The sequence below is a fragment of the Typha angustifolia genome, chromosome 7, assembly GCF_048772165.1.
Source record: "Typha angustifolia cultivar Huaian chromosome 7, ASM4877216v1, whole genome shotgun sequence".
Classification (NCBI taxonomy): domain Eukaryota; kingdom Viridiplantae; phylum Streptophyta; class Magnoliopsida; order Poales; family Typhaceae; genus Typha; species Typha angustifolia.
In genome coordinates, this window is record NC_133245.1 from 16,046,636 (window position 1) to 16,064,169 (window position 17,534).

The 17,534-nt window shown below is 39.3% G+C and overlaps 4 protein-coding genes across 5 annotated transcripts; 2 read left to right on the forward strand and 2 right to left on the reverse strand.

The window, feature by feature from the left end:
* Positions 1-250: 250 nt before the first annotated feature.
* Positions 251-3,507, reverse strand: LOC140763404 (protein REVEILLE 1-like). Its single transcript, XM_073101585.1, has 7 exons — positions 3,342-3,507; positions 2,985-3,223; positions 2,261-2,395; positions 2,053-2,164; positions 1,908-1,969; positions 1,315-1,731; positions 251-1,223 (listed from the first exon to the last, which is right to left on the reverse strand). The coding sequence occupies exons 2-7, from the start codon at positions 3,009-3,011 to the stop codon at positions 522-524; spliced, it is 1,455 nt and encodes a 484-aa protein (XP_072957686.1). The 5' UTR covers positions 3,012-3,223; positions 3,342-3,507; the 3' UTR covers positions 251-521.
* A 6,294-nt stretch (positions 3,508-9,801) lies between these two features.
* On the forward strand, positions 9,802-10,491 carry LOC140762605 (protein VACUOLELESS GAMETOPHYTES-like). Its single transcript, XM_073100478.1, has one exon. The coding sequence runs from the start codon at positions 9,802-9,804 to the stop codon at positions 10,489-10,491; it is 690 nt and encodes a 229-aa protein (XP_072956579.1).
* Positions 10,492-11,478: 987 nt separating this feature from the next.
* LOC140763746 (probable L-type lectin-domain containing receptor kinase S.5) lies at positions 11,479-13,638 on the forward strand. The gene has a single exon (XM_073102078.1). The coding sequence runs from the start codon at positions 11,488-11,490 to the stop codon at positions 13,516-13,518; it is 2,031 nt and encodes a 676-aa protein (XP_072958179.1). The 5' UTR covers positions 11,479-11,487; the 3' UTR covers positions 13,519-13,638.
* LOC140763747 (uncharacterized) lies at positions 13,622-16,983 on the reverse strand. Of its 2 annotated transcripts, none has more exons than XM_073102080.1 (6): positions 16,663-16,983; positions 15,900-15,992; positions 15,182-15,302; positions 14,648-14,930; positions 14,435-14,489; positions 13,622-14,053 (listed from the first exon to the last, which is right to left on the reverse strand). In XM_073102080.1, exons 1-6 carry the CDS (start codon positions 16,783-16,785, stop codon positions 13,979-13,981), a joined length of 750 nt encoding a protein of 249 aa, XP_072958181.1. In that variant the 5' UTR covers positions 16,786-16,983; the 3' UTR covers positions 13,622-13,978. The 2 variants fall into 2 exon arrangements, with proteins under 2 accessions (XP_072958181.1, XP_072958180.1); XM_073102079.1 differs by having other exon boundaries at positions 15,900-15,995.
* Between the last annotated feature and the right edge of the window lie 551 nt (positions 16,984-17,534).

Below are 17,534 nucleotides of genomic sequence, written 5' to 3' on the forward strand. Positions count from 1 at the left end.
GATACTGTTCACCCCAAAACAAATAAACATCACGGCAATGCTGCACATTTGAAATCAATCATAGAACTCACACCTGTATATATTACTATCTGACAGGTTTTGAGCTGCAAATGCGAGATCTGTCCTTAAATCTCAGTTATGGAAACAAATTACAAGATAACCAAGGAAAAACAACGACGGTGGGAAGCTCCTATTATGATAGCTGGAGCTCCTTGGTCCACCAAATTGTAAACATTCTTGTCACAAACAAAATTTCAACAGAAAGGACAACCGATAATTCACTAACAAACCACAGATTTAAGTATTCCAAGTTTGAAATTAGTGTTAGCTCTCCCATAGTTAATACTTAATACCCATTTGACTGCCTGTTTCCTTATTGTAAACAGGTTAAACCACTACAAACAAAAGCAGATGAACAAGAACAATTCTCCAGTCATCAATTAGTTGGTAAAAAAAATCATCTGCACATAAATTAAGAAAAGGATGTAAGAGTGGCATTTAACAAGGGAGAAGACGGCTCACTACAAACACAGCCGTGTCCCCTCACCCTCATCGTCTTCCATCCTCGTAGCCTTTGAATGCTGCATCTCGCATTCAACTGTGCATCTCTTGTATGGAACAAAACCTCTAGGAGACTTATCACTGGAACCTTTTCTATCGCTTAGATTCAACCTCATAGAGTCAGGGGCATCAGCATTCAGATCAACTTTTCTTGCCCCACTGATTGAGGCAGTGTTAGATCCAGTCCAAGAACCTTCCCTCCGAATCTCCTTATTATCTGGAACTTCTAAAGATTGAGGATTCTGTTCCTTAGAAGTTATCTGTGGATGAACAAATGGATAAGGCAAACTTCCATGAAAGGCCCACCATGGCACAGGTTCTGCAGTAGGCACCATGAAGTTATCTCCATGAAGAGGCACATAACAAAACAATGGCATCATGCTCCTAGGCCATGGATTCCATGAACTTTCATCAGGAACTCCACATCTAATGCTCTGGGTGGATCGCTCTGCTGTGGCATCCAGATCCATATTTGCGTTTTCATCGTGGCTTTCAATGTCAGCACTAGGTACTACATTGGAACACTCGGGCGTGTTTCTAACGTTAGACAGAGGCTCACTCAGCAGAACCGCCTTGCCGAAAAGTTTAAAAATTAGAGCTTGAGACCCTGTTGATGAAGTTTCTTCTGCATTCACATTGTCGCCAAGGTGCTGAACAGATTCCTGTACATATAGTTGAATGATATTAGTATGTTGAAAAGGAAATCAAACTCTGTAGAGATCCAAGATATATCTGATTTCTGATAACAGTTACCATGGCAGGTAGGATTTCTACATTCAACTCCCCGGTTGCTATCCCTTGTGAATGGCACCTATTCTCTCCATCGACTGATGTGTTCGGTGATTGGCCTCCATTATCCTGTTCGTCCGATCCAGAAGCAGAGGGAACCGGAGATCTACAACTGCTTGGGGTATTCAAGAACCCTGAACCCAAGGTTTCTGATCCAAAAGTAGATAAAACAGACGTAGGTGATCTATTCTCTTGTTCACATACAGATGAGGTTTGCATCGAAGGCTTTTCTAGCTGCTTCAAAAAGGGGATCACTGTGTTGGACGAATTGCCCAATTTACGCGGGTAAGGATGCACTGGTTTCCTCTTCGGTCGAGGAGGAGGAATCTCAATTGGCAATGAAGTGCCTGCGCAACTAATGCCGGATGACTCCCGCACCACCTGCAGTGTTAAAAAATAATTGTACTCAAGAGTATTAAAAGCATGCCAGAGACTCCACGCAGAAATAACTTCTGTGTTCATCTCCCTGAATGAATGACTTACTTCATCAGTCAAGTAAGACCACCCATGGACATATAATGGTAGACAAAACTTTTACAGTAGGAAGAGCAGTAGACCTTAGAGAAAAACTTCTGAGCATGGCTTCGAATTTGAACTGCAGTCTTGGTGCCTATATGCTCTGAGAGTAGATATTATAGTCAGAGAAGAGGATCAAAATTAGATGAATCAACTAATATATTACTATTGAATCTGTTGTCATACCCTCAATGCGACGCCATGCACGGCCATACAATTGCACAGCCTCCAGAAACTTCTTGTGCTCCTCTTCGGACCATCTCTCCCGCTGCTTTGTTATTGTGTAAGCCTTCCTCACCTGATTTAGGAATTAGGGAGAAAAAAATATAAATAAAAAGAAGAAGTGAAGAATAAATTCAATCTAGTTTCTAACAGTTTAGATAATAGAAGCTACCTTTGGGACAGGTTCAACCCCAGATAAATCCATATCACTCGACAGAAGGCATGCTGTAGATGAAGATTTACCATCCACGCAAAATTGGTTGACTGGATGGGTAACAACTTTTGGAGTTGTGTTCACGCTTTTCTCCTAAAGATTGTGCAACGATTTGTTAAGAATAGCCAAATCCCCCAATAATTCGAACAGTACAATCTTAAAAATATAACTGAATCAATTTATAACTGCTACTCCGATTACAACCTTCTATAATTAAGCAATTTATTGGGCTTTTTTTTCTTTTCCCCCATTTCATGCTATCCAGGATTTCAAACCTTGTCGTGCTTACATATAAGAATGTTCAAATGATAGTTAAAGAAACAAAATTACAAACCCAAATACAATCATCTGAAAGATAAAGTGGTTCCCCGAATCTCATTAGAGATTTCAATATCTAAAAAAAAGGATTAAGTTCTTCCGTATATACCAACTCCTAGAAAAACTCAAAAGAAGGCTTATCCATGATGGATAGAATGATATTTGACAAGGATAAAGGGAAATATCAACAATCCTTTTGCTACTATTGGTACTGATTACTAAATCTAAAGGCAATCCAATACTACGTCACAAATTAAATTGAAAACACTAAATATAGGATCCAGACAACACATTACCGAGTCTTTACCCACTCAAAATAGATTCCAAGCAGAAGAAGAAAAGAAACAGAAGAACAATCAAGTACCTCAACATCCATTGCCGCTAAAACCATCGATCTCTACCAGTCACAGCCAGCCAAGTGCTACCAAACTTTGGTCTCCTCTTTCAAGCAAGCAAGAGCATACCGAGCTCCCAAGTTCCAAGCCTACTCTTCGATCAACACCAAAGGAGCTCCTTTTCTCAAAGCGAACAACTCGCACACAGCTGAAACCAAACCACTTCAGATCAAGAAGCCAACCATGGCTTCCGCTGAAGCCTACCGAACTGAAAACAGGAAACAAGGAAAAAAAAAATTAATAACCAGTAGTAACCACTAGAACGCCAAAGAATAAACAAAGAAAATTACAAATCTGGAGACGTAAATCTTTAGAACAGTAACTACCTCTTCTCTTGATCTCTACGCTAACCTCGAATCCATCTTACGGATCCAAAGAAGGAAAAAAAATAAATAAATAAATAAAGGAGCTTAGAAGAGATGGAGAAGAGAAACGAAGAGCTTCGAAGCGAAGAAGCATTTGGGAAGAAGGGAAGAGCGGAGCGAGAGGAAAAGAAAAGGGCAGGGCGAAGGGTGCCACGTCGGAACGGAATTCCCCACCCTTTTCTTTATTTTCCTCCAGGGGGAAATTCCAGAAGCCGCTCGATTCTTGTGGCTGCCGATTGACGGAGCCTGGACACGTGGCCACCGGGTCGCACTCCCCAACCCCGCTTTTTGATCCCCGCCTTCCTGTTTTCGCTGTCCGAAGGTTAAGCCCACTAATCTCAATTTACATATCTACCCTTTCCGTACGACGCCCCCTCTCATTTGTTTCTTTGGCAACGTTATTCTTTTACCCCCTAAATAAAATATCACAAAGGAGCTATAATCCGGAAAATCTGTACGACGGAGAGACAAAAGGGGCAGATTGGGGAAGTGAGGAAAAATATCCGGAGCCACTAAAACTGGGCCCCAACGGAGGGCCAGGAGTTTGTTTGCGAAGGAGGGGAGGGGAGGGGGGGGGGATCACGGGCTCAAGTCTAAAGAGAATGAAGGGGGGAAAATATTGGGCGGGCAGTGCACGGGTGAACTTTAGCTGCGCTTTATTACACGTCAGCGCCACTGGCCGTCGTGAGTCTACAGTGGCGACACGCGTCGCTCCAAGTGGGCGCAGTGGAACGTCTCTCCACCACCGCACATTAATTTGGGTGGCTTTAAAAAAAATACGTGTCTCATGAAAATATTATTGACCACACGTTCGTCTTCTTTTTAAATCCCCGTACGTTTATTTTTCATGGATACGGTGGGAGTACGATCTGCGTGGTTATCGGCGAGTTTAGAGCAAATGCAAGAAAGAATGAAGGATTTTATGATTTAACACCCTATATTTTGGTAATTATATAATTACCAGCAAAAGAGAAATATCTAGCGCAGCTTGACTTGGGAAACGACATGAGAGAAAACGAGGAGAGTTTTTTTTTTCTTTTCTTTTCTTTTAATTTATTTAAAAAAAAGGGTTATGGACGGTTAGTGGTGGACCATGCGTTACAACTATAGCTCTGGTTGAATTCGTTCAATTGCTCGCTACTTTTGGATCGCAATTCTGATCATTAAGTACAAAGTTGGAGACTTAGACACTTTTGGAAAAACATAGCACCTTTGGCATGTGAAAATTTGGTGTCAATAGATATTTATCTCCTTCAAACACGTGTTTTAACATTTTCTTGCCTCGCGTCTATGGGTGAAAACAGATCGGATAGTGCTTAACCCATATCCGGATCCGTATTTTTAGTTCGGATACGGATTCGGATACGGATATTAGACGGATAGCAAAATTTAAAACCATATCCTAATTAAACGGATACGGATAATTTTCGGATAAAATATCAGATCTTAAACGGATATTAATTAAATTTAAAATAATTATAATATTTTATTTAAATATAATTAACACAAAATTACTAAGAGTTTTACAACAAAATTTTTTTTTGTATGTCAAATATATAAAATTAGAGAAATTAATCTATATAAATAATATATAACGTATTATTAGTAATAATATTAATACTTACTATTTAAATAAACAAACTAAAGACTGTAAATCATTTAAAAAAATATGCGGATAAACGGATATCCGATATCCGTATCCGAATCCGAAAATTTATCCGACCCGTATCTGAATCCGTATCCGAAATTTTTTCAAAAATTCTATCCGTATCTGAATCCGAATCCGAGTCGGATAGAATTTTTTTATCCGAATCCGATCCGAGTCGGATCGGAGTTAATCCGACCCGTTTTCACCCCTACTCGCGTCTCCTTCTCTATTACTTTCTTGCCAATTAAATGTATAGTTGGGTTATTGTTGTTAGGTTTATTACACCTCAGTATAGCTTATTTTTTAGGAAGCTTCTCTTGTTTACTTTTTTGTGACACTATTTATCTCTGCAACAATATAAAAATCCTTGCAGTGAAAATGTCAAATAATCATCTTACTTGTAATTTCTTTTTTTTTTCTCTCCAAAATAAGGTTTAAATAATCCGAAGAGAGCCTAATATGGATCATCATGTTTTATTATTCTTGTTATAAATTGTTGAGTTTTAGATTTTAAAATCTTGCCTTACAAATCATGATTTTTATTGGTTTTTAGATGGATTCAATCATTAGATTAAAATTTTAAGCTCATAAAACTCTATTAACAAATTTCAGTAGGGCAAACGAACATGATGCACGAGGACCGCCTTTTTACCTTCACTTAGGTTTAAGTTCTTTTTCCTATGAAGTTTTACCTCTTTTTATCTTTCTTATTTTTCTTTAGAGTTTTGTTATTTAACTCGATGTTGTTGATTATATCAATTTTTTTATATATTTTAAAATTTAAAATTTATTATTAAGGCTGCTCTGTGTTTCTCAAGATTTATTGAAGCACATGGTTTTTTTTTATTATTTTGATTTCTGAGTCATGACGTAGAGGTCCTAAATTAGACCGAATGATAGTCACCTAATATTTTTTTAATAATATATCTGATCAATAATTAACAAAAGGAAACGTTGCAGAGCTTTTACATATATTATATAGTTAAAAAAGTTAATATGTTATAAAAACTTAGATAATGATGTTTATATAAAAGTGAGCAATAATTTAGTAGGTGATTATGTTAGGGAGGTAAGAGAGTTCTAATTTAAGTGAAACAAAATTTGACACAAATTTTAAGTTATTAAGTAAAGGCCCATAGATTATCTCTTATTATTATTATTATCATCATAATTTGAGAAGGTGCTGCATTAACTAGGTTATTCTTAACTCAGAATCAATCAAGGGTAGGCTGTTAATTCGGGCTAACCCTACTCGGTATCGTCCAGGGCCCACTTAAAAAGTTATAACTTATACGACTCTCCTTGTCCATCTAGGTATATCAGCAAGCCATTAGTATTAAATTTATATTAAGAGTTAAATGCCATTAAAGAACCCTTTTAGGTTGAATAGGCCAAAAGCCATAACCGAAGTGGGGCCAGGCCGTGCAATATCCGGGCTGTTCATTTTTCTGGCCACTGTCCTGTGGACACCTGGCAAGTGTCGAACGGACACCAAACAGGCTGACACGTGTCGGTGGACACCCTTTCATCCAAAAAGATATCGAAGCACGCACTTCTGAAGGGAATCTACTTTCTTTGTTGCTTAAGTGGGGTTAGGTCAGTTCTGCTGCTCTTCCCATGTGGCTGAGAAGATTTGGGCCCTTGAATTCTTGGCGCTCTGCAATCAATTCCAATTACCTAAATGGAGTTTGCCCAGCATGCTCCTCCTCTTCCACGACCTTCCTCTTTCTTTCTCAGTGGATGCGATATCCAAATCATATCTTTTGAGAACTAACTATTTCTCCTTTTTTTTTTCTTTTTATTTAGATTAAAAAAATATCCTTACGAACAGACTAATTTCATTCATTTATAAAGTTGGTATGATATAAATTAAGTAGGGAGATAGGGAGCCAATCATTTGACACAAGTCCCCAAGTTGACTATAGCCGTAAGTATCACAACAAAGGAAAATCAAATATCTAGCACAAAGGCTTGAAGAACATGCACCGAGAACAGACGCAAATGACCTAAGATAAGCTTGTGGCTTTGTCATGATCTAGTAGTTGAAGGTACTCAACTATGTGAAATATTGGGAGGTGAAGAAGAATCTCTAACCTAAAGAATTAGCCAAAGAGATAGGATACAAGAAAATGCGCCCAAAAGGCCTCAATGGTTATTAGGAATGACACTGGACAGCACAGGACTAGGCGGCGACTACAACCTAGCGACAATGGCGAATGAAAATGATGTTGACTATAGACAAGACAAGCGAGCAGATAGGGACGAAAAAGCGACATCACGACTAACATCGACAGCGAAGACACCCTCGTCTAAGGAGGAGAGCACCATGATACCTGAAAGTCGAGGCCCACTCTGGTTTCCAAGCACCACGCGATGAACCTTTTGACCATGGAACGTAGTGAAAAGTGTCGAGTTAGATTCACTGGAGAGGGCAAAGATGGAGTGGGTTCTACTAGGAAATCAAACTACTACGAAGATGACGAATAGGGTTGGAAGATGGGAAAATAAAAAGATAAAGAGAAAAAAAAATCCTATTGAGAGAGGTAGGAAAGCCCTCCCCTCCCCTAGCTACTCGATCTAGGAGATGGGAGAGGGAGAGATTGCTAGTTACGACAAGAGGAGACTCTTGCTAGATAAAATAAGAAGTAGATGTCGAACTCTAGTAGTGTCATTTTATTCTAACTTTTCTTATTTTAATTTATAAGGTCTTGCTTGCTTTGAGTTCAGGAACACCCTTAACTGATTCGTGGACCTTTAACCTAGTTCAGTAACTAAACATCTTTTTATTTTTTTATATCTAACTAAGTTTAATTTTCAATAAATCAAGACTAAGAAATAAGACAAATTAATCAACTTCAGACCTAGCCTCAAATCAAACAAAGCATAAGGACTTTGGAACAAGAATTTGTCAAATGGGAAAACTTGATTCAAAGCCATTTAGTAGCCTGATCTGCACCCCAGAAGCCCAAAAGGTTGAAATTATCTAACATAGTCGGAGTAGCCTGATCTGCACCCCGGAAGCCCAAAAGGTAGAAATTATTTGATCTAACATAGTCGGCCCATATCCAACATCCATTTAGATATAAGAGGAAATGATGAAAAAAATCTTAAATCATTTGTATATATCTGCCAATAGGAGATGGCCTTTTGATTTGCCAAAGGGCACGGCATTCTTGCAGACATGGAGAACAGCTAACTTCATTGACCTTAATAACGTGCACGTATAACATGGGTAACATGGATTGGTTACGGGCGGCACCCTCTAGCTATATATGACATTATGGAAGAATAGTACGACTTCGGGTTGGGCATTGTTCTCAATGCGTATATATAAATATATTCTCTAGTCATCATGAGTCTGGTATCAAAATCGATCAGATTGAGGAAGTGAGAGAGAGAGAGAGAGAGAGAGAGAGAGAGAGAGAGAGAGAGAGAGAGAATGAATGAAGAAGTTTACTCTGTCGACGCCACCACCCCCAAGAGCCTAAACCATCCTTCTCACTCGCATCCTCTAATGCTTACGGATGAGAATAGATATGGTTTTATCTGCGACCTGTGTAAGAAGAACGGCAGCGCGAGGACATGGTTGTATCTCTGCAAAGCTTGTGATTTTGGTGGACACATCAACTGCTTCGCTCTGCCGACGGAGTCGACAACGACGGCCGACTTCAACGCGAGCAACCAATCCGAGCAAGCAAATAGATTGAATGAGTTGCGTCTTTTGCAGCAGCAGCAGGAACAGCTGATGGCAGTCAGAATGATGGCGCAGTTGGAGGCGCGTGGTAGAAGGGCTGCTCTGGAACTTTTGGACGATAATCCCAAGTACATACATATATACATATCTTCTTTGTGCTTACGTACTTAAAAATCTTTTAAATTTTGTTATATTACTCTCGGGCTATATTGATCTAAGTGGTGTTGAATAGGACGAAAGTTGTGATCACACGGTCGCGCTGGAATGCGGATGATCTCATTTAACCATCACCATCACGTCCACCAGAGATTGTCTCCCAGCTAATGTAGTATTTGCTCAAATTAGAGACGATAATAAAAGTTATTTGTGCTTAATTTGCATTGTTGTTACAGCAAAGGATCACGCATGGGATCGAAATGGAAACAGTCTCTGGTTAAGTTAGTGGTTTGTTAAGTAACAATTTGCATTTGTAAATTGTAACATGCTTGTCGTAACTCTCTTTTATGTAATAATTCTGTGGGGTTTTCTCACAGATGTTTATTTATTTTTATTTTTATTTTTTTGTTTCCTTTATAACAAGGGAGAGCTTCTTTAATTTGTATTACTGGGTCAACCTAAATACTTATTCTCTTGCATGTTATACATCCTAGAAATCCGGCAGCTTATCAGGTCAAAGTCTGTTGACTTGCATGTTCTTATAATAATTAGTTCGCCAGCGGAAATTGGGGTATCCATGGCTGCATCACAAATACATGTGCTAATATATATATTTTTGACGGCTTCGTCCATAGTTTTAGCCATATAACGTTACCTAGTTCTAGACTCATGGTTATTTTTATCCTAAAATAACCTTTAGTTTCCGGTTTTGTAATTTTGTAAAACACGACTTGGGATATGATATTGATTAATTGGATAAGAAAGACTCAATTCTTAGCAACGTGGTCCTCCACTCATGCTTTTGTACGAAGAAAATGGAGTTTATATGATCTGGGCCATCTAAAATGTAGAGTTCTCAAACGCTCAGCTACAAAGACGTATCGATCGATCGATCGAGAGAGAGAGAAAGTAGTACTAAAGAGATGGAGAGAGTGAACAAAGAAGAGGAAACTGTGATCCACATTAGTCACCTCCATCCCTTACACCTCACAAACCTCGACGACGGCGAGAACAAAGAGACATGCCACGGCTGCCATCTGCCGTGCACCGGCTCGACGTACCGATGCGCTCCATGCCACTACTTCCTCCATTCCTCCTGCGCACTCTTCCCGCGAACCATCAACCACCACTCCCACCCCTCCCACCTCCTCACCCTCCTCCTTACTCCGGCCTACCGAGGCGCGACGTTCTCCTGCAACGCCTGCAAGCAAGACGGCGCCGCCTTCTCCTTCCACTGCTCCTGCTGCCAGTTCGACCTCCACCTCCCTTGCGCCGCCCTCCCAAAAACCCTAAACCATCCGTCTCACCCCCACCCTATGATCCTCGTCTGCGGGTACCCCCAAGATGGCTGTGCGTGTGATCTTTGTGAGGCGGAAGTGGATGTCTCGCGATGGCTTTATCTATGCGAGGGTTGTGATTATGGTGGCCACGTAGGCTGCTTTGCCTCGGAGACGCGGGCGAAGGAGGAGTACGAGTTTCATGAGCAAGCGGATCAGAGCTTGAAGCAGCCAGCGAACCCGATGGTTGCGCTTCTCGCGAAGCAGCAGGAGTTGAGGACAACCATGATTATGGCGGATTCACTAACGAGATTCTTTAGAGAGACTCGTATGTAGCGAGGTCTTAGCAACTCTGGTGCCGATGATGGTGGCGGTGCTAGGTGGCGCCGCCGCCGACGACGACGAGGGAGAAGTACTACGCTCAGATCATTAATTAACTTATTCCATTTGGCTTATTTGGTTTTACCTCGATAACGATGTATCCGGTAAACACGTGATCAATTGGTTGTATTTCGTAATACTATTTAAACATTATAATTATTTAATTTTTGATGAATTTAATATTATTTTTTTCTAAGTACAATTAACAAGAAAATCTTCACTTAATTAGTTGAAGAAAGCAAATTCTTACAACTCATGTCCTCTTTTTGAAATAAAATCCTAAAATTGCCATTCGCTACACAAGCTTTATTCTGGCAACTCATGTCATGTTTATAATGAATTCCTTGACGATGACTACCACAAAGCTGAAAATAAGTTTAATTTAAAAAGAATATTATATTATCTGATAATAAGTAATGAAAAATAGAGCCCGGATGTTTGCACTCGGCTCTAAAATGTAAACATTTGCTCCATATTTGAAATCTTTGGGCTTCAAATATTGAGCTATCAATTGGAGATAAGATAGTGATGATAATTTTGTTTAATTTTAACTAGCTACATTTAATGATATAGATATGGCTTGAGCATGATATCGTCTCCAATGTCGGCTGCAACAACGGTGTCGGAAAGTTTACTCAGAACAGCCCAAGATTGCATTTTTGACTCATCTTTCCTTCTTCGCAAAGGCCCATCGTGCTCAGATTTTTCTTCTCTCTTCGAATTGTCAACCATCTTTAATATTAGATTTGTTATGTTTTAGTCTGCCTTTCCCAATAACACCTAACCAGATAGTGACTGGAATCCTACAATTAATGTGAAATGTGGTTCACATCGTCTTAGCTGACGAAGATGACCGTTGACTTGGAGAACATTCTTAGTTATATGTAGCTCTCTCCAGCCATTTCCCTTGTAATCGAAGTTACAGATAAGATGAGCCAGAGAGTTATCACCATGATTTATTCCGATGCATTCTATTGCTCTTTGCTTCTAGCTTTGGCAATTCTCGCATGCCTAAGAGAAGCTTGCAGCATCCAATTCAATTATACATCATTTAGTACAAACAGTTCGAGTGATTTAAACTTTACAACCAGTTCAAGCATCGCCAATGGAGCTCTACAGATCACACCCACCTCAGGAAATTTGACCAACCAATCTGGCAGAGTCTTCTACAAGGAACCCTTCAAGCTATGGCATGGCAATAGTTCAATTCTCACATCATTCAACGCTACTTTCGTGCTCAACATTAATCCCTTAACGCGACCAGGAGGAGAAGGCATGGCTTGGATCCTAACGAGTAATCCAGCACTTCCAAGCAACAGCAGTGGGCAGTGGCTTGGTATTGCTAACAATCAAACTAGTGGGTCGTCTGTAAACCGCGTCGTGGGGATTGAATTCGACACTAGGAAGAGCTACCCAGAAGACCTTGATGATAACCATGTGGGATTGGATCTCAACTCCATCAAGTCTGCGAAACAGTTTTCGTTTAGTAATGTACTCATCGATCTCTCAAGTGGGTCGGATGTTACTGTTAGCATTCAATACTATGGCTTGTTAAAAGTGTTGGCAATATATGCTACTCAGACCAATGAAACATCGCAGGAAACTTACTTCTTTACTTATCGTTGGCCTCTTGATCTCTCGCGGCACTTAATGGAGGATGTCTATGTGGGGTTCTCTGCTTCTACCAGCAATTTTACTCAACTGAACCAGATTAAGTCATGGAGCTTTACTACCAGTGAAGACGCAGTGAGAGCAAAAAAGATCAAATCTAACGAGAGATTGATGTGGTTGCTTACAATTTTGATTATATTGCCTTTTTGTCTTGGTTTCATATATTGTATCAGGAGAAGTAGCAAACTCAAATACCATGAGAAACTTTTGAGTCAGAACATTGAGCTAATGATTGATGGTGATGCCAGAGGTCCGGTGAAGTTCCGGCTTAAAGATCTAAAGTCCGCGACGGCGAACTTTGATTCTAGTCGCAAGCTCGGGGAAGGCGGCTTCGGAACAGTTTACAGGGGCCACCTGAGAGACATGAACAGAGAAGTAGCAGTTAAGAGGGTCTCAGGGAATTCACATAGGGGAGAGCAAGAATTCATATCGGAAGTGAACATAATAAGCCAGCTCTCGCACCGCAACCTCGTAAAATTAATTGGATGGTGCCATGAGAAAGGTGAGCTCATCCTAGTGTATGAATTCATGCCTATGGGAAGCTTAGACAAGCTCTTATTCCCAAAAGGAAGAAGCACGCAGTTGCCTTCCCCTGTGCTCAACTGGGAGAGAAGGTACAAGATAATATGTGGGGTGGCTTCGGCTTTGGATTACCTACACTATGGAAGCAACAAAAGGGTGCTTCACAGGGACGTCAAGAGTAGCAATGTGATGCTTGATGAGGACTACAATGGTAGATTAGGTGACTTCGGCCTAGCCCGGGTTGTTCAGCATGATGGAATGACTCACCACTCAACGGCGGCGCTCGCCGGTACTCGAGGTTATATAGCTCCCGAGTGTTACTTCACCGGTCGGGCGAGCCCCGAGACCGACGTGTATGGCTTCGGAGTCTTTGTCATGGAGGTCGCATGTGGGAGGAGGCCAGGGAAAAACGTTACACACTACGAAGGAGAAGGAGACATAACAACAAGTGACCAAAAGTACATTGTGGATTGGCTGTGGGAGTTGTATGGGAAGGGGAAGGAGTTGGATGCAGCGGATGTGAGACTGGGAGGGGAGTATGATGAGGTGCAGATGAGCTGTGTGTTGAAGTTGGCATTGGTCTGTTGCCATCCAAGCCCAAGAAAGAGGCCTTCAGTAAGGATGGTTGTGCAGGTGTTGGTTGATGGAGCTCCAACTCCTCATGTCCAACCTGAGAAGCCTGCCTTTGTTTGGCCAGAAATGAACACAGGGCAGGATGTTGAACTGCCTACTGTGGGGTTGTTGTTTGGTAGTGGGCAGATGAGTTTTACTTCTATCAGTGGAAGATGAATTTGGTGAATTGTCTGATTCTGTAGTGTTACTCACATTTGATTTGCACTCTCCCTTGTATATTATGTGACCTTTGCAAAGTTCAAAATACCAATAAACACAATTGCGAATTAAGCTTTACCTTTGCTGTATTGAATGTGATCCTAGAACAATAATATTCCCCTAAAATAACATCTAAATGAAGTCGTAAAAGTAGAAGATTATATATTCTCTCACACATACACGATGAAGATACCAAATACATTAGCAATTAGCCTCAATACATAACCAGAAGGAAACAAAAGAAGCAAAGACCGATGCTTTCTTCGATTATATACAATATGCTCCCTACTAAAGACTAAACCTCCTATAATTAGTTCATGTTTGGGCTTTTCTCTATGATTCCACTGATACAACATGTTTTGCCATCAGTTTTATTGATCAATTGTTTGAAGTAACTCCATATTTTACTACCTTCCCCTTAGCTCATTGCTAATCTATCACATAATGTCTTGTATGCAGCGCTGCAATGCTTGAACTTCTCCTCTGCTTCTATCTGCTCATGCATCAAAAATGTTACTTTGCACTGTCAGCTACAACAGAAAAATGAACTATTAAGAATGCAAAAGCATATATGTTTGGGGCAAGCCACATCTAGAAGTTGAAAACAAAAGCATTATAATCATCTTGTATCAAGTAATATATGCAGCCTTTCAAGGTGTGTTGATTGTGTCTCCTACAATCATTTCTTGCTCTATATTTTCCAGTAGCCATCACTCTCCTGCCTCAGCATTCTCATCTCAACAACACATCCTCATGTGTAGTCTTTCTATCTAGTGGAAAACCCCATTCTTTATCAAGCTTAGAACTAGCACTGGTTTGCCTACAAAAAATATCAGGAAAGAACAGAAAAGGAAGCAAATCTATCGAGGTTTACCTTTGAAGAACCATTGTGACGATCTGGATGCCATCTCAAAGCACAGACACGATATCTGGTAAAAACACCAAAAAGACAAATGATATCACAACTCCTCCATTTAAATTCCAATCATCTTATTTCAGAAGCTTCTATCAAGCAATAAAGAGGAATATCATGATCTTAATGTCAACAGTAAATAACTGCAACAGAAAAGAAGGTTTGAATATTTACGCGCTTTTAACATCATCAAGTTTTAGGGGCCCGGAGACACTCAACCCAAGAGCTTGCCTTTCAGAAGTTAATTCAGACTGACTCCGTGTATCAGTTTCCTCATCTGTTTCATATCTCCAATTGCTGGAACTTTTGCTATAAGCATGGCTAGAGGAGGTTCTCCATCGAAATTTTTCAGAACTACTGAAAGACCAATAAGAGAATCGTTCCCCACCAAATGCAGACCTAAAGATGGTCTCGACTTCATCATCATCACTTATACAAAATTCAAACCCTCCTTTCTCTATAGAAGTTAAAAATAGTTTGTAGTTAATACTTCAGTTGGCATTCTCAAAGGAAATAATTAAAAAATCTACGACAAGATCACTTGGTAAGTATTCAATTTCATAGAAAACATATTTCTAATGAAAAAATTAAATAAAAGTATGACAAGTAACGTGATATTTTATTATACATGTATGCAGAGAATGTGTCACAAATGTGCCCTTTTCATGTTAAAGGAAATAAATATTTAAATGTAAATGATGTTCGTACCTTTGTTCCTGTAATTTCCTGAGTGAGAGTCAAAGCCATTTTTCTTTGTTTCCCTGACCCAGCAGTGTCCTCTAAACCATGAGGGTCCATGCAATGTATTTTGTTCTTCATCTTGCCAGCTCTAAACTTTCAGAAAAATTTAGAAGGCAAATAGAACGAGAAAAAAGTTAACTTACAAGTATGTTGCATTCCTTATGATAAGCCAATGATCTACATAGTCCGATCTAATATATGGCAAGTAATGAATTACCAATTGACCTTCATGTATATTCAAAATAGGTATGTGAATGCACTTGGAGAAGGTAGTAGAATCTCACCTTCTATTCAATTACATAGCTAGTTTTAGCTTCAACTGTGAATGGAAGGAAGAGGCATGTGAAAACTACATGTAGACCTACTATGTTCTACTTTCCTACTTTTTGATGGCCAAGAAACACAATTATATGTGCCAGTCATCATGACCATTTTTATCAGGATATATCAAAAGATCTTATTCATTCAGTTACCCAACAACTGAACTACATCTATGTCTTCCACTATGGGGTGATTGGCTTACAAAACTGCAAAGTGCACAACCATTTGTCAACCTGACAACAACCACTCGAAATTGGTGTCAGTTCCCGGAAAGTAAGAAAACAAGCTTGGAATTACAGAATTGTGAACAAAATGGGCAACTGAAAAGAAGCTAACAAAAAGAGTTGTTTTGTTTCTTACCAACCTGAAAGAGGTACTCTGCATAGTCAGAGATATTGCGATGCGGTGCCTTTTTTGATTCTTTATTCCTCCTTTGTTTTCCATAATAATTGAATCTCTGCTAATAAGTTGCAAAAGAGGGAAAAATGATCCTTTGAGTGATAGCAAATTCAGTGCAACAAAAAAAGCTTTTCAGCATGTGCATGCAGGAAAGTATGACAACTTCAAAATGTTCTGGTTATTATAGTTTGCACCCTACCTTTTCAACCTGTCTATTTCAGGCACTACATCTTCAATTTATAAATCAAAAGGCACCTTGGTGAATAAAAAACATAAATAAGAGATTCTGCCAGAGGAGGTACAATTTAAGCAAGAACAATTAATTGACACAATAGTAACTGAAAGACTCAGTCTATCTTGCTCTCATGTAGATGAACTCGACAAGAATTCTTGGATGCTTAACAGAAAAGCTAGCGATTGATAGGTCTTGACTGGAAGAGTGTCACATGCCTCTCAATGTTCTACCGCTTTACAGTAAGCACAACTTAATCATCAATTATGGTCAGAAATCTACGCCTGCGGATTTTAAGCGGAACAGTCAAGAAACCCTTGCATAACAACTACTAATACTACAACTTTCTGTCTACGTCCACACACATGATACAAATTAGATCTCCTCACAGTCAATTCATCAAACACTTGACGAGCATTTCCCATACCACGCAAAGAGTACAAGAAATCAAACAAACCAAGTGGAATGGAAGAAGGAAAAGAAAAGTAGGAACTACATAATGCCATTGCGTTCTTCTTTTGCGCTCCAAGACCGGAGTGGAATGGAAGGAGGCGGACGTCGTTAAAGAAGGAGAAGCGATTCGAGGCCCAACAAACGCGGATTTTATCGCACGATTCATGACTCGGGCAGGAGGAAGAATCGATCTGGGTTTCCGATGGTCGCTCTCACTGTCTCTGATGCCAAATTGCCAAAAGATCAAAGCTCAAGGTTGGTGCAAGATGACCATAGCCGCGCGGCAAAATAGACATCCAACGCCGACCTACTCCTTTTATTTATTTGAGTCCATGGGCTAAGTTGGTCAGGCGTGGGTTGAAGAATACGGACAAGCCGCAGCACACTAGATTTTTTTTTTAAATTTTATTCTAACATAAGTAGGTGATGAAATTACTTTTTTACCCCTATATGGTTATGCTTAAATTTACTCTACTCTCCTATAATTTTATTTAAACTAAAATTATTATTATTTTATTTTATTTGATTAATTTATAAGCTAAAATTAAAAATACTTATTAGAGATAAAATTATAAATAATTAAATAAACTTAATACATCTAAAATAATGTTAATTGAATTTTAGATGACAAACATATTATATCCTGGATATATAAGTTAGAGAACTAAGTTAATTCTGTAAAATTTAAATTATACTCACATTGCATTTTAATAATTAAAATTATCAAATCTTAATTTAATATAAGAGAAATCTAACTTATAATATAAGTCATAAGTTGATATGACACTAGTACAATTGCTGAGCTATAGTGATGATCATTTAAAACTAATTTGGATGCACCCTTACTGTGATTGGTTGCGACTTGCACGAAGAATCTCACATAAGAACAGAAACAAAATAAAATAAAAGCAAAGA